This window comes from Salmo trutta, chromosome 20 (genome assembly GCF_901001165.1).
Source record: "Salmo trutta chromosome 20, fSalTru1.1, whole genome shotgun sequence".
Lineage (NCBI taxonomy): Eukaryota > Metazoa > Chordata > Actinopteri > Salmoniformes > Salmonidae > Salmo > Salmo trutta.
In genome coordinates this window covers 33,511,024-33,528,833 of record NC_042976.1, presented here as the reverse complement: position 1 = coordinate 33,528,833, position 17,810 = coordinate 33,511,024, and the positions used below count along the sequence as shown (strand labels likewise).

Genomic DNA, 17,810 nt, shown 5'->3' with positions numbered 1-17,810 from the left:
CTAGGGCCAGTCTGTTATATCTGGAGTATTTCTCTTGTCTTATCCGGTGACCTGTGTGAATTTAAGTATGCTCTCTTTCTTTTTCTTTCTTTCTTTCTTTCTTTGAGGACCTGAGCCCTAGGACCATGCCTCAGGACTACCTGGCATGATGACTCCTTGTTGCCCCCAGTCCACCTAGCCGTGCTGCTGCTCCAGTTTCAACTGTTCTGCCTGCGGCTATGGAACCCTGACCTGTTCGCTGTGATTACTATTATTTGACCATGCTGGTCATTTATGAACATCTTGGCCATGTTCTGTTATAATCTCCACCCAGCACAGCCAGAAGAAGACTGGGCACAGCTCATAGCCTGGTTCCTCTCTAGGTTTCTTCCTAGGTTTTGGCCTTTCTAGGGAGTTTTTCCTAGCCACTGTGCTTCTATACCTGCATTGCTTGCTGTTTGGGGTTTTAGGCTGGGTTTCTGTACAGCACTTTGATATATCAGCTGATGTAAGAAGGGCTATATAAATACATTTGATTTGATTCACAGTAAATGCACGCCAGAAGTTGCACAGAATTTTCACAATGTTCAAGTTTGCGCTCAGCAAACCTGAAATTTGCTCAGTGGCAAAAAATGTTTGAGGGAACATTGTTAAGGACTGAACCATACCTTAGCCGGGCTGGCGGTGCGTTTTCTCTTGGCGGGGCTGGCCTGACAGTCAGTGTGGCTGGGATGGGGGGAAACGTGCGTTTGGCCCTGGCCTCCCTCACCATCCTGGTGGGACTTAGACGCCTGGCGGAGAGGCGGGTTATGGGGGAGAGAGGGCGGAGGATTATTGGGAGAGGCAGGAAAGGAGGGGGGAGGATGGTTCTGTTACTATGTGTAGAGGGTTTGGACTAAGAACAGAACCCACAACCCCGACAACAACCTTATTGATACATCTAATCACAAATCTCAGAGCCAACAGTGTGTGTGACAGTCTTGTCTTTTTTTCTTGGCAGGAGGAATGAGATGAATTTGATATGAAACATAAGGAACTTAAATATTTGGGTTACCACCGTTTGCCATCAAACCTTTGGTGCCAAGGTAGTTTTAATGTCAAACGGTCGTCCAAGAAAAAAAAGATATGGCAGGCAAGTTGAGAATTCATCAGATATCATTCAGAGTCACTAACATATAACAATTCCATATCAGAAGTTTCCATTCATTCTGTGCATGTCATATCAAACAGAGTTGATGGGTGAGTGAGAGTAGCATTGACTGATGACTTGTACTGTTGTATTAGGAACCACACAGAGAATTTCCTCTACTAAATCTATTATATGTGAGGTTAGTGTTAGTGAGGGCGATTCTCGTCTCAACTCCTTCGCTTTTTCTGCACTGATGCAAACGTTTCTAGACAGATGAATGCAAATATTGCCTGTGGGCATCCACTGTATTTCACCTATCCTGAGTTTTCCAATCAGTGGCAATGAGAGGAGAGAAAAGGAGAAGACTATTGAGATGCACCAGGACAGGACAGGTTAGGCAGTAGTAGTACTAAGGGTTTGTTAGCTGGGTGTTAACGGTCTCTAGTGGTCTCACCTGCTGCTGCGGTGTCTGTGACCCTGGGCTGCCTGCTGCAGTGTTCAGGCCCCCCTGTCTGGAGGTGAGCTCAGCAGGGATGGGCAGGCTCCACGCCTCCTCAATACTAGGAAGCATTTTAGTACCCTTCCCCCCCGCAAGACTACCTGGCTGAGGGTTACACAACTGAGCCTATAGGAGGAGGAAATGGTGTAAAGACACATTTCAGTACTGGTTTACGGTACGGTAGGACAATCCAGTGACACTACGTACTGAGCACCTTGGAGTATAGTACTGTAATACTTTCTACTAAGTCAATCAGTTATAGTATAGGTACTTGTACAAGAAATACAGCCTCTTCAGAGATGATATAAAGTCAAATGAAAAGAATCACTCAAAGAATGGTCAATGCCATGAGATTGTCTTTACGATTACTGATGAGAATGTGTAGTATCGCATCAATATGAATCAGTGTTCATATATCAATGAGTCAAATCAAAAATCACAGAATTACGTCACAGTCCGTAAAATAAACAACAATAAACAAATGTACAAAATAGAGCTCTAAAAACACTTGTATGATACACCACAACACAACAAAGCACAAAACAACCCAACACACACCACAACATTTAACAGAAAAGGGCCAGCTGAAATCTTTGGTTACTGGTTGGTTGGTGTGTGCATGTGTGTGTGTGTGTACATCTCTGCATATGTATCCCTCCCTCCCTCCCTGCTTACCTGCAGCAGCTTAATGCGGTGTGTGAGGGCGGCGGTGTTAGTGCAGGACTTGCTGCGGGTGGCGTTGATGTAACACTTGATGGCGTCGTGCGGCTGCCCGCAGGATTCATAGAGCGTGCCCAGGTCCATCCAGGCGGCTGCGTGACTGTGGTCCAGCTGCACTGCACAAATGTAGGCCTGCAGTGCATCCATAGGCTGGTTCTGCTGCTGGTACAGCACACTAGGGGAGAGAGGGAGGGAAAGAGGGAGGTAGAGAGGGAGGGAAAGAGGGAGGGAGAGAAAGTAAGAATGAATGAGTGACGGGGAGAGGGGGGCAGGGTTTTTAGTGTATCCTCTCCCTCGGGTGGCCACACCCAAAGTCTATCCACACTTCACTTGCTTGGGACCTCTAACTCCCTCTCTGCCTCTCCTGTTGCAGTGTGGAGCTGCAGGGTCCCCTAGGGTCCAAACCAGCCCCTTAGAGGGCCCCTGAGCTGCAGTTTCCTTGAGACGATACAGCACCAAGACTGTAGAGACATAGGCTAATACTGCTGTTCCAATCCTATTGCTATGGCCAACACACACATCCACACACACTCCAGTGTTTCCCCTATATGATTTAGCATATAGAGGATGGTAAAAAGTTTCAGTGTAAACGTCAACAATTAAAACCAAATATAAAGTATGTTGAAAACACAATATATTTTTTAAATAACATCTTTCAGAACTAAGAATCACCCAAATAAAAACTTGACAGTCAGGGAGAATCTAAAATTCCAAAAATGTCATGTCATGGGGCCCCCATTGATTTATTTATACTGCTTGAAATCACTCAGATAACATAAGAACACGGCATAAGCCATGGAAAAATGTGTAGAATTTCAGGAAACTAGCTTTAAAACTGCAAAATTGGGTCTCTGCATCCAAGTGGGCTTCTAAAACTGTGCCACTGGCCACGCCCACAGCCGGCAAGCCCCCCCCCCCAACTTTGCCACCGCTGCTGAAAAAAACCCTAGGGGAAACACTGCACTCCTTCAGATTGAGTAATCCTTCATGACTTCTCCAAGGGTCCTACAGCCAGACAGTTGAGTATACGCTGGCTGCAGTGAGTAAGGTCTTACCCTATGGAGCACCAGGTGTCAGCGCTGGCCTCAGACTTGTCAATGGACTGTCTGTAGGAGATAAAGGCATCCTGGACTTTCCCAATACTGGAGTAGCACCTTGAGAGAAACACACATTATGCTTGGTTACTAATCAACATGAACATGAATACAAAGATAAAGTCAGAGAGACATCTCTACATTGGCCGCTTGATTTCCACTGGGTAACACAGCCACAAAGTCAGATGCCACTCCGGTGGGAGAAATCAATATGAGAATATCTCAACACTGGCAGGTAAGTAATACTGTGAAACCCTATCATTCCACGATTGCTGCAGATATATTATGGACATTTTCAGAAATTCCAATGCAAAAAAATATATAGATACAATTTCCATATGTAGCACCTTCCACATGTATTGGATTGGTTAAGCAGTGCAGAAGAGAACCTCCCCCGACAGTTTTTTGTATTCTCGTCAAGACCAGTATGTAGGGGATCAAGTTTCAGGCATTTCTTCCACACATACTACGTTAGGTTAGCACTAGCCCAACCATGTCAACTGTACCCTAATGATCCATAATCAAATAAATCTAAGCCATAATAAAATTGTGTGGATTAGCAGAAAGGCAAACTGAAAAAAAAAATTAATACAAATTAGAGCTATTCATCTTTAGGTTTCTGTGTAACAAGAATGAGCTGTCTTCCCAGTGGGAAGACTGATCATTAATCACTGATCAATAATCAGTGCGATCAGAAAAGTAGACAATGAAGCTCTGAAACGGCTACTGTCTAGGCCTGTAGAATGTAGAGAAACAGGTGAGACTGGGGCTGAACCCAGTAGAAGAGAACAGACAAGACTGGTGAGCTTTGATGCCTTATGGGCAGAGTCCTACTCAATACACTGCTGTTGAGCCTTACACACCTGCTGGAGGGTAACTAGAGCCAGCAGGAATTCACTATGAAAGAAAATGTCAACAAAAGAAAAGGAAAGCCTCTTACCTGCCGAGGAAGTACCAGGACTGTCCAGAGTTGGGGTCTGCTTCTAGCGACTTCTGCAGACACTGGATGGCATAGCTGTCCTTGGAGCCTTTGTCCCCTAACAGCTCCACTGTATGATGCATCCAGCCTGGAGGAGACCAGACCAGGGGAGTTAGGAGGGTGGACGATCCAACAACTGCCACCACTAGTCTGGGTGCAGGGCTAGCCTTCTGCTAGCTGGTCAACAGCACCACTAGCTAGCAGCACCCTTCACTTCACTGTCTGCAATAGTAACTCTCACTACCACTGATCCAGCAGGTCTTTCTGCTAGTCTATTACCAAGGCTAGCTAGATCGAATAACAATGGTACAGCTCGAGTGACTAATATTACACTAATATTCACTATACACTGGTATAGTACTACACTGTCAGGCTCAGAGACACTGCTCTGTCTGTCTGGTGTGTAAAAGCACCAGTCTCATAAACGGACCAAATGGCTTGTCTGTCTAGCTTTCTAAAGAAGAGGGAGGGAGAGAGCAGAAAGTGGGAGGGAGGGAGGGAGATTCCTCCTCCATACACACACCAGCCATGTCTTCAAAGGTCTAAACAAGTCCCCCGGGGTTCCCTCCCCTCTCTCCACACACACACACACACACACACACACTTCCCTAAGGACGGGCATACACATACTTCCCTAAGGACGGGCATACACACAGACATACACACTTCCCACTCTCTCCTCTCAACACCTGTGGCGAGCCTTGCTGGGAGGTCACCATGACAACCCTGGCAGAGCCGCCGTCAGGGCAGAAAGAGAGAATGGCCGTCAGGGCAGAAAGAGAGAATGGCTTTACGACCAAGGAAACATTCTTAACCAAGGAGGATGGCAAGAAAAAAGACAAGAGCTGTGTGTTTGGAGAGGACGACATTGGGGCGGTGTGTGTCTGTGGTTGTGTGTGGTTGTGTGTAGCGTGGGGGTTGGGGTACACAAACTAACACCTCCATGATGAGCTGTTGCATCGGACACTGGAGGATTGGGAGAAACTTGGGAAAACAGGAAAGGGAGCAGAGAAGAAGTGGAGATCTGGGAAAACTGTCCAGCTGGGAATACCGTGCACAACATATCCCAGAACACAACGCATGATGCAACCCTGTGTTATCAACCTTATACACCTGGTTCATATTAGTACCATCAACAACAAATACAAAGTACTATATCTTTAGCAATGCATTTTACACGGTATTTAACCTAGACTATTTTGAAGGGGCACAAATGTGGCCAGTAACTGACAACTAAATATATCAAACACACCACCTATAGACACTGCTCTACAAAATTCTAGCAACCAATTTCTATAGCTTGAAAAAGATGAGTGTTGCACTTTCCCTTTTGACTATAAAAACGTAAAAGACAGCACTTTCATATCGAAACCTTCCAAAAACAAACTAGGATACATTTTTCAACATATTGAACAAGATCCAAAGAAAATGAAAAGGTTGTTACGAAAATGACATGATGTCAACAAGTAATGCATTTTCTTTCAACAAATGACAGTCTTTGACATAGTAGTATATATGAGAGAGACTGAAGGACTTACCCAGTTGTTGCAGTGTAGTAGCCTTCACCTGTGCAGGAAGATTCTCTGTCTGTAGTAAACTCTCATACGCTTCTTTTGCTGCTCTGAATTTCTTCTGCAGAATGACAAGGGGGAAAGAGAGTGATAGAGACAGGGGTGGGGGAAGAGAGAGAGAGAGAGAGAGCGATAGAAGGGTTGATTTAGCCAGAAAGAAGGGTCAGTATGTTTTATGGTCTCACTGGTCGGACACAAAGAAGTCTGGACACCTCCTCAGACCAAACCAACAATGTGAGGCCTTTCAGACTGACCACACACACGGCAGGGGGAGGGTCAGTCTGGGACAGGACAGGCCAGACTTAACACGTCGGACAGGTTTTAAGTGGTGTGTGTGTATGCGTTAATCTTCCCACCTTCAGTGCAGTTTTTATCTGGGGAAACCTGAGAAGCCACACTGGACAGAGACGTGTTTATTTTTCTAATTGACCTCGAGTCTGATCAAGTTGTGTGTGTGTGTAGTCTGGAGGTCTCTGTTCTTATCTTCTTTTACTCCATCACTAGAGCGACCTGCCTTCATGTCTGCAGCCTCGAAAGCCCTCGACACACGTGCACGCCCATAAAGCAGTCTGGCCCTGGGCTCTTCCTGTCTGGCCACCATAAAACCCATGTCAGGGTAAACAAAGTCACTATAGGGCAATACACCCAGCACCAGGATCTAATCCACCAACCATTACCACCTCAACACGAGAGATAATGTGTACCCTTTAGGGATGAAACCGTTACCGGTTTCACGATAAACCACGGTAAAATTCCCGACGATTAGTATTACTGTTACAAATGATAAATATCATTAAAACCGTGTTTTATTACCACGGGTTTGAAAAGCTCATGGTAAATACTGTCCAGCATCAACCAAAGTTAGCAACAGTCTGACGCAGGCGCAGCACGCAACGTGGGTTTTGTTTTGTTTGAAAACATGGCGGAAGGCAGTGACAGCGCTCGGGAGATTTTTCAGCCTTCTAAGAGGACCAAATCTGAAGTGTGGTCGTATTTTGGGTTTTACCAGAGTGCTGAGGGAAACTTAATCGAAGATGGTCACCCTGTCTGCAGAACATGCAAAAAATATTATCGCTGCGAAAGGGGGCAACACTTCATCTCTTGACTCATCTTCGTGACCACCACCCACTCACCACTTTATAGTGAATGCAAGGTAAGTTAACTTTTAGCTCAATGCATGATGTGGGAACTTCGAAATGGCGGAAAATGTCATGGTTTGTCTGTCTAACTTGCTAATAGCTTGTCAATAATGTAAACTGAAGCTTTCAGTGTTACCTACTCTTGTAAAAACACTACACTGCTGCTATATGGGTCATGTGTCTGCAGACTCTATTCACCCATTGCACACGATAACACGTTATGTAGTTTAGTCACCCAACCAACATATTCTGTTCCTTTAAAATCCGGCAGATGTCGACTTGGTTGCAAAAGTGTTCCAACAGGAGAAACACTATAGACTCCTATACAAGACTCCTGTATTTATGTCAATTGTTGGGCTCATTGCAAATACTATCACTGTCTTCCTAAAGACTCATTTGTATTTATGTAAATTGTGCATGGGGTCATTGAATATACTCAAACGCAACACAGAAGATACACACACAGTCTAAGTGAATAATAAAACACCAATAATAATAATACATTTGCTATTCCCTTACTTACAGAGTGAGCGTGCAGCAGGCAAACCCAGTGACGCTACTGGTCCCTCATCTACAGTTGTGACAGACACTCAAGCAAGCATTTAAAAAAGGCAGGCTGCTTAGGCACCCACATCAAAAAATGCTCAAGACCTCAGTGCAGCCCTTTCATATTACATTGCAAAGGACATGATGCCATTTCAAATTGTTGAGAGAGCTGGCTTTCTGAGGCTGATGAAAGTGAGTGCTGCTAATATTCTTAGTTTTTTTTTTATTTGCTTACTTAAGGTTGTGTTCATTTAAACCTGCACTAGGGAAACGTTTACCTCTCATGGCCACATGGTGCCATCTTTAATGTTATTATTTTAATGTTTATGCACACAAAAAGTGCACGGTGCTGCTAATTTTATTTGTTTGTTGGATTTCAATATAAAACTTGGTGAAATGATTTCAGTGTGTGTATCAGTACTTTTTGAACATTTCCAGCACATTTTAACAATACCGCGATAATACTGATAAAGGTGATAATTTTGAATACTATAATCGTGATATGAAATTTTCATACCGTTTCATCTCTAGTAGCCTTTCAATAGTTCTGATTGGAAAACATTTCTTAACCCAGAGGATCAATATCTCCAGCGACAATGGCACAAAAAGAGGCTTTGCCCTTGATACAGTTGAAGTCGGAAGTTTACATACACTTAGGTTGGAGTCATTAAAACTCGTTTTTCAACCACTCCACAAATTTCTTGTTAACAAACAATAGTTTTGGCAAGTCGGTTAGGACATCTACTTTGTGCATGACACAAGTAATTTTTCCAACAATTGTTTACAGATTATTTCACTGTATCACAATTCCAGTGGGTCAGAAGTTTACATACACCAAGATGACTGTGCCTTTAAACAGCTTGGAAAATTCCAGAAAATTATGTCAAGGCTTTAGAAGCTTCTGACAGGCTAATTAACATAATTTCAGTCAATTGGAGGTGTACCTGTGGATGTATTTCAAGGCCTACCTTCAAACTCCGTGCCTCTTTGCTTGAAGTCATGGGAAAATCAAAAGAAAACAGCCAAGACCCCAGAAAAGAAATTGGAGACCTCCACAAATTTGGTTCATCATTAGGAGCAATTTCCAAACGCCCGAAGGTACCATGTTCATCTGTAAAAAATATAGTATAAACACCATAGGACCACACAGCCATCATACCGCCAGGAAGGTGACGCGTTCTGTCTCCTAGAGATGAACTTACTTTGGTGCGAAAAGTGCCAATCAATCCCAGAAGATGCTGGAGGAAACAGGTACAAAAGTATCTATATCCACAGTAAAACAAGTCCTATATCGACATAACCTGAAAGGCTGCTCAGCAAGGAAGAAGCCACTGCTCCAAAACCGCCATAAAAAAGCCAGACTACGGTTTGCAACTGCACATGGGGACAAAGATCGTACTTTTTGGAGAAATATCCTCTGGTCTGGTGAAACAAAAATAGAACCGTTTGGCCATAATGACCATCGTTATGTTTGGAGGAAAAAGGGGGAGGCTTGCAAGTCAAAGAACACCATCCCAACCGTGAAGTACGGGGGTGGCAGCATCATGTTGTGGGGGTGCTTTGCTGCAGGAGGGACTGGTGCACTTCACAAAATAAAGGGCATACTTCCAAAGTTGTGGCAGAATGGCTTAACCTGTTAGGGTATAGGGGGCAGTATTGAGAATTTTTGAAAAAATATGTGCCCATTTTTAACTGCCTATTACACCAACTCAGAAGCTAGAATATGCATATTATTGTTCAGGTTTGGATAGAAAACACCCTAAAGTTTCAAAAACTGTTTGAATGGTGTCTGTGAGTATAACAGAACTCATTTGGCAGGCAAAACCCTGAGACAGATTCTGACAGGAAGTGGATACCTGATGTGTTGAATTGACTTTAAGCCTATACCATTGAAAAACAAAGGGAAGGAGGAATATTTTGGCACTTCCTATTGCTTCCACAAGATGTCCCCAGCCTTTACAAAGTGTTTTGAGTCTTCTACAGTGAGATCTGACTGAAGAAGAGCGTTAGAACGGCGATGGACCATTAGACACCTGGCGCGCGATTTGATGGTGGGTACTCTCATTCCGAAACGTTTTAAAAGAGAACCCAATGGTCCGCCTTGAATTTTATTCATGTTCTGGTTAAAAAAGGCCCTAATGATTTATGCGATACAACGTTTGACATGTTTGAACGAACGAAAATATATTTTTTCCGTTCTTGAAGTGAAGTGAAGTCCGGCTGGCTTAGATCATGTGCTACAACACGGAGGTTTTTGGACATAAATGATGAGCTTTTTTGAACAAAACTACATTCGTTATGGACCTGGGATTCTTTGGAAGTGACATCTGATGAAGAGAATCAAAGGTATTGGATTATTTACATAGTATTTTCGATTTTAGATCTCTCCAACATGGCGGTTAGTCTGTATCGCAATGCGTATTTTTCTGGCGCAGTGCTCAGATTATTGCAAAGTGTGATTTCCCAGTAAGGTTAATTTTAAATCTGGCAAGTCCATTGCGTTCAAGAGATGTAAATCTATAATTCTTTGAATGACAATATAATATTTTACCAATGTTTTCTAATATTAATTAATTATTTTGTTGTCATGACTTGACTGCCGGTATTGGAGGGAAACGATTTCCTGAACATCAACGCCATAGTAAAACGCTGTTTTTAGATATAAATATGAACTTGATAGAACTAAAAATGCATGCATTGTCTAACATAATGTCCTAGGAGTGTCATCTGATGGAGATTGTAAAAGGTTAGTGCATAATTTTAGCTGATTTTATGGTTTTGGTGACGCCTGTCTTTGAATCGACAATACACTACACACAGCTATTGTCAATGTACTCTCCTAACATAACCTAACTTTATGCTTTCCCCGTAAAACATTTTTGAAATCGGTAAACGTGGTTAGATTAAGAAGATGTTTATCTTTCAAAGGCTGTAAGTTAGTTGTATGTTTGAGAAATTTGAATTTTGACATTTATTTGGTTTCAAATTTGCCGCTCTTGAAATGCACCTGCTGTTGATAGGGTGCGCCACGGGTGGCACGCTAACGTCCCACATAGCCCCAAGAAGTTAAGGACAACAAAGTCAAGGTATTGGATTGGCCATCACAAAATCCTGACCTCAATCCAATAGAAGATTTGTGGACAGAACTGAAAAAGCATGGGCGATTAAGGAGGCCTACAAACCTGACTCAGTTACACCAGCTCTGTCAGGAAGAATGGGCTAAAATTCACCCAACTTATTGTGGGAAGCTTGTGGAAGGCTACCCGAAACATTTGACCCAAGTTAAACAATTTAAAGACAATGATACCAAATACTAATTGAGTGTATGTAAACTTCGGACCCACTGGGAATGTGATGAAACAAATAAAAGCTGAAATAAATCATTCTCTCCACTATTATTCTGACATTTCACATTCTTAAAATAAAGTGGTGATCCTAACTGACCTAATACAGGGAATTTTTACTAGGATTAAATGTCAGGAATTGTGAAAAACTGATTTTAAATGTATTATGTATGTATTACATATGTGATAAAAAAAAAAACAGGGATGGCTGTGTACATGCTACATCACCTCTGCTGTAATTTATATGATGCGGACACCAAGGAGATTACATTTTATATGAAGCTGCATCAGATGCTGCTCATGTTTCATAATAATAACAAGGAAAAATGTAGCTAGACTGGAGCGTGGTCACAATGTCCACATCCATTTAGGCCAGGGATTATCGGGGTACAGCTGGAAACTTCAATGACCAACCAAGTCACACATAAAAACATCTGAAATATCACAACTGTCACCAAGCTTTGCAACTCAGCCTAAACCCCTATTCAAATGTTAGATTGCCGATCATGCATCGGTAAAAAAACAAATTGAAACATTATGATTGCTTGTTCACTAAGGTTTTTACTCATACAGGGCTCTACATTTTGAGAAAAGTAGGCTGGCTACACCTAGATAAGTACTGTAGAAAAGTAGCTACACTTCAGTCAGAGCACTGTCAGAAGCATTTTAGATCTGCGTTTACAAAACGTTACCTTATGCGTTATTTTTTTCCTGCGTAAAAAACACAGACTTCTGCGTTAACTAGCAGGTTAAACTTAGGGGTTGCATTATCAAAGTGGATGAATTAATAATAATGTGACGCAGCATCATATTGTGTTACCTTTCTGCCGTGTTTGAGAAGTCGACGCGCTTTGGATGAGTTCTCTGTACAGCTGCCACTGCTATCTTTTGATTTCCTTGAGTTTTGTCTCCTCTCTGTTCTTGGCCTGTCTGCTCCTTCCCCCGTTCTCCTTCAGACTCCACACAGACACAGCCTGTACACATGCTGCTCCAGAGCCAGTACTGTTCTTCATTCAGACAAGCATGCGTCAAAACTTTGTTCATTTGCACAATGTCTCTCACCAAAAATGACATTCAGTAGCTCCTACCTATATATGTGAGCTGAATTGCATGTTTTTGCAATTTTAAATTTACGTTTGGGCTCGTTAGCATATTTAGCTAGCAGCCTCCATGGAAATACGCTATTACTTTTGCTCATTTGGTTAGCATTCTGGTAATAGAAACCCAATTGGGATTTTTTTCTTCATTTTCTGGCGCCCCTTGAGTACTACACCTGTAATACCATAAATCCCGGGATGAGAGAAGGTATGACGATATGAAAATCTCAATACCACCCAAATTTAGAATTGAGCTGCGATGTAGGCGCTATTTATAAACTTAGAAACATTACACATCAAATAGCCTAACAATGTGGGAAAAAAGGTTTCATTTAATTTAACTCCAGACTCCCCGGGTCTCCTAAAGACCTCTTTTTTTTGTGTGCAAATGTTTTCACCACAGCCTCTAGGTCCAGGTTGCAGACCCGACTGTTTATTATACTGAGTATTGCCAACCCAGACAGTCTTTCCTGAGACATTGTGCATTATACGTCCATTGCGCTGCACACATTTTAACCTTTGTCTTGAATGATGCATGCCAAGATACACCAGAGATAAGGGACTGTTGATATTGCAACCACACAACTCAAACGCCGGTTCACCAGTATGAACAAAAATCGCAAATCGCTTTTTGGTTCAAGCAATCAAGAACTGTCCGCTAAATATGATCATCCGTTTGCATCTGCATCTTATTGGTTGTCCAGTATCAAGACGACCTGTCCCCAGAGCTTCCTATACAGTTAATCTCTTTTCTTAATGTGTTGAGGCCAGCAATTAAGGAGAATGAGGCTCAATATACAGATGTTGCAGTACTGCTGTATTTGAAGCACTCCTCCCTTCTGCCCAGTTTCCTTGATGTTGCTATGGCAATCAAGCTGTTTTTTCCATCCCTATAACTATCGCTTCTGTGGAGTGATCGTTTTCTAAACTAAAACTCATAAAGAACTACATAGGAAGCATTAGGCTCTAGGTCTGATATGAGCTTTTGAACACCTGAGTAAGCTCCACTCATTGCACTGGCGCCATCGTAACCTTGACCATAGCATTTGTTCGCTGATATCCCCCTTATAATTTCTATCAGTTTAATTATTTATTTTTCAAGGCCTGGGGCAGTCACATTCCTGAATCCCAAGAAACAAACACTTAGCTTTCTAGTACATATGGAATTTAAAAATGTTTATGAATAAATTACTTTTACAGGGTTACTGTGAAAATGATTTACTACCTCCAGAGCTCGTACCCCCCACCCCTTGAGGGGGCTGTGAGGATGTCCGGTCCGCCAGTGAGCCGACCCCTTATTATAGAGCACACTATGCCTGATCACCTTAAGGTGTCAGCATGCTTCAGTTTGTCTGGCGCCTAGCCGAACATGTGTGCTCGCAAACTCCCTTAAAAGACCTTCACTTTTAAAACAAGAAAAAAAGCGGCAATAATACCGTTTGTCCATTTTGAGACGCCGTAGCCCCAAAATAGTAATAATTCATCTAAGATAACTCATGAAATCTGTCATTAATTTGGGCTTTGTTGCCAAAGAGATCTTAGTCACAAAATTTTACATCTAACTAATATGTTTGGTGCAGTATTAAAAAAGAAATTGCATGAAAACTAGTTGTCTCTCGTTGAATGACAACACAGACTTTATTGAAGAATCCCTACTGTTGACCAATCACCGACGAAGGGGCGTAGAATTCAGCTTGCCTCTAGAAAAATAACTGTATGCCCGAACAGCTGAAAAAACCCTCAAAGTTCAAAACGAACAAAAACGTCACAAAATGTCGTCATAAGATATGCACGAACTCTACCGAACTGTTTCGGCTGGGAAGCATGCGGACGCCTTTACTCACTGCTAGCCTGCACTGGGAGTCTTGGGCTGCAGTCATGCTGCACATAAGTTAACACACTTGAATAATGCGACAAAGCATGTACAAATGTCGAAACTGTTAGTTATTGTTTGCAACAAAAAAGAACACTTTACAATAGAAGATGATACCGGTAGCTTCCAGCATTGTAGGCTAACTTTCCTTTCTAGCTGAAAGCTTAAGCTAACATCAATTCCCTACCCTAGTATTTTATTTGTTATAATATGCAAACCATAATGCAAAATATGCTGATTGCCACCGAAAACTATTCATTTGGTCTCTCTCTCACGTCTCTCCCAAAGATGATTTATTTCCTCAGCAAACTGACTGCCTCGTGAATAACATACGCCGCACATAAAAAAAGAAGGAAAAAAAAGCTACTTCTTTGCAAATGTTGTTTTTGTAAGTCGCTCTGGATAAGAGCGTCTGCTAAATGACTTAAATGTAAATGTTGTTGAACAGTACAAAATAAGTCCCAAATGGAAGGGAAACTGATTGTTTGTCATATGTAGCCCCATGAAATCAGCTAAAACAAGCTCAATAACTAAATGCATGTACACAGTCCTATTGAATATGCATTAAACTGTAATGTGGATAAGGCTACATCTCGATTTACCCAGTCAATCAATAGAGATTTACTATTCAAAATTATGTTAATTTCTGTAATTAAATTGCATAATTGATTCATTAATGCATACATAGCAGCATCTGAAAAATATTGGATGTAAAAAAATAAAATAAAAATAAAAAATCTGTCTGGATCAAGTGCCATTCTGTGACTGGCGAATATGCCTTCTTTTTTCCATGGTATCATTTTGATATCGAGTATCATGATAGAGTAATGTGGTACTAAACCTGGTATCGAAGTCAAAATTCTGGTATCGTGACGACACTATCTACAGTAATGGATGTTACCATTTCATCAGGGAACAAAGATGAAGTAAACAAATGTAAATCACTGAATTCACGTTATGTTTGCTATTTCATGTAGCCACAGAATAGAAGAGGCTAAACAAATGATTTTGAATTAGAATTTCACATTGTTTAAAGTTGAGATATCACTCACGCAAAGTAATGACACTGGGTGTGTAACTATGCTTCCCAGTTAATATGGTAAAGTTGGCCTCGTATTTCGCCCCAGTTTCATATACACTGCTCAAAAAAATAAAGGGAACACTTAAACAACTCAATGTAACTCCAAGTCAATCACACTTTTGTGAAATCAAACTGTCCACTTAGGAAGCAACACTGATTGACAATAAATTTCACATGCTGTTGTGCAAATGGAATAGACAAAAGGTGGAAATTATAGGCAATTAGCAAGACACCCCCAATAAAGTAGTGGTTCTGCAGGTGGTGACCACAGACCACTTCTCAGTTCCTATGCTTCCTGGCTGATGTTTTGGTCACTTTTGAATGCTGGCGGTGCTTTCACTCTAGTGGTAGCATGAGACGGAGTCTACAACCCACACAAGTGGCTCAGGTAGTGCAGCTCATCCAGGATGGCACATCAATGCGAGCTGTGGCAAGAAGGTTTGCTGTGTCTGTCAGCGTAGTGTCCAGAGCATGGAGGCGCTACCAGGAGACAGGCCAGTACATCAGGAGACGTGGAGGAGGCCGTAGGAGGGAAACAACCCAGCAGCAAGACCGCTACCTCCGCCTTTGTGCAAGAGGAGCACTGCCAGAGCCCTGCAAAATGACCTCCAGCAGGCCACAAATGTGCATGTGTCTGCTCAAACGGTCAGAAACAGACTCCATGAGGGTGGTATGAGGGCCCGACGTCCACAGGTGGGGGTTGTGCTTACAGCCCAACACCGTGCAGGACGTTTGGCATTTGCCAGAGAACACCAAGATTGGCAAATTCGCCACTGGCGCCCTGTGCTCTTCACAGATGAAAGCAGGTTCACACTGAGCACATGTGACAGACGTGAGAGTCTGGAGACGCCGTGGAGAATGTTCTGCTGCCTGCAACATCCTCCAGCATGACCGGTTTGGCGGTGGGTCAGTCATGGTGTGGGGTGGCATTTCTTTGGGGGGCCGCACAGCCCTCCATATGCTCGCCAGAGGTAGCCTGACTGCCATTAGGTACCGAGATGAGATCCTCAGACCCCTTGTGAGACCATATGCTGGTGCGGTTGGCCCTGGGTTCCTCCTAATGCAAGACAATGCTAGACCTCATGTGGCTGGAGTGTGTCAGCAGTTCCTGCAAGAGGAAGGCATTGATGCTATGGACTGGCCCGCCCGTTCCCCAGACCTGAATCCAATTGAGCACATCTGGGACATCATGTCTCGCTCCATCCACCAACGCCACGTTGCACCACAGACTGTCCAGGAGTTGGCGGATGCTTTTGTCCAGGTCTGGGAGGAGATCCCTCAGGAGACCATCTGCCACCTCATCAGGAGCATGCCCAGGCATTGTAGAGGTCACACACACTACTGAGCCTCATTTTGACTTGTTTTAAGGACATTACATCAAAGTTGGATCAGCCTGTAGTGTGGTTTTCCACTTTAATTTTGAGTGTGACTCCAAATCCAGACCTCCATGGGTTGATAAATTGGATTTCCATTGATTATTTTTGTGTGATTTTGTTGTCAGCACATTCAACTACGTAAAGAAAAAAGTATTTAATAAGATTATTTCATTCATTCAGATCTAGGATGTGTTATTTTAGTGTTCCCTTTATTTTTTTGAGCAGTGTATTTCATTCAGGTAAGTTAAGTAGACTGTCGGCATTGTTGACTGGCTCACAAGCAAAACCTGACGTTACATATCGTTCACTTTTGAGAAAACTGGTCCAGCCACTTGGTAGCTAGCTATCGTTAGTTCAAATAAAGCAATATGTACTAATGTGAAACTGCAATTGTAAACTATAAAGTATAAACCCACCATAGCATAATTCATGAATGAGGTCCCAGGCGGAGGCTTCTCGGTTAAACATGGACGGTGCGCATCAGACAGTCCTTGCACTTTGAAACCCATATGACATATAGCGCCTCCCAACAGGTGAAACTGCAAGAAGAGTGTGTCCCACTTCTGCACTACACCTTTAGCATTCAGATGTTTGTAAAATGGCTTTTGCAAAATCAAATCAGTCTTTATTAATTGAGGGACAAACAATGGCATTTGTTGGTTCATTGTTACTAAATGCTTTGTAGAAAATTGTGTTTTACCAGTGTGCTGTGTTGGCTACTGGAGTGGACAATTCAAATCTTGCTGATTGCATATTAACTTCTAATTGGGGATTTCGAATGCCAGGACTGTACAAAATGTTTTTGGTAGTTCTGTTCTAAAAACAGTCAGTGCATTTGGTCATTTTTACATGAACAGGCATAATTAAAAAGCTGTAATTTCATAACAAGGACATCAATATTGTTTGTAAGCCGCATTGGTTGGAATGAGAGAAGAGAACAGCTCTCCTACGTAAATTTACAAACGGTCAAAATCATTCACCTTTGAGACGGGGTTGAAATCCAAAGCTGTGTTACATGAATTGTATATGTATGTCATAGCTAATTTATACAGATAAATATACATATTACTAGATCAAAATATTTGTATCTGCTATATGAAAAGTTAATCAGTGGGTGGTGAGGATTTCACATAAAAAATGGGGGGACAAAAACATGATATACAGTGCATACGGAAAGTATTCAAACCCTTTGACTTTTTCTACATTTTGTTACATTACAGCCTTACACTACCCCATAATGACAAAGCAACATAATTATGATTGTTTCATTTTTTTTTCTTCATTTTTGCAAATAAGAAATACAATAAACTGAAATAACACATTTACATAAGTATTCAGTCCCTTCACTCAGTACTTTGTTGAAGCACCTTTGGCAGAGATTAC

At 42.2% G+C, this 17,810-nt stretch overlaps 1 protein-coding gene across 5 annotated transcripts in view; it reads right to left on the bottom strand.

Moving 5' to 3' along the window:
- kdm6a (lysine (K)-specific demethylase 6A) overlaps positions 1–17,810 on the bottom strand; it is a 112,272-nt gene that overhangs the window by 25,984 nt on the left and 68,478 nt on the right. For all 5 annotated transcript variants that reach the window (XM_029703004.1, XM_029703005.1, XM_029703002.1 and 2 more), the window contains 6 exons: positions 5,939–6,032; positions 4,362–4,488; positions 3,383–3,481; positions 2,283–2,502; positions 1,563–1,733; positions 648–770 (listed from right to left, as the gene is read on the bottom strand). In XM_029703004.1, coding sequence (XP_029558864.1) covers positions 648–770; positions 1,563–1,733; positions 2,283–2,502; positions 3,383–3,481; positions 4,362–4,488; positions 5,939–6,032 — 834 coding nt within the window. The remainder of the gene's footprint in view (positions 1–647; positions 771–1,562; positions 1,734–2,282; positions 2,503–3,382; positions 3,482–4,361; positions 4,489–5,938; positions 6,033–17,810) is intronic.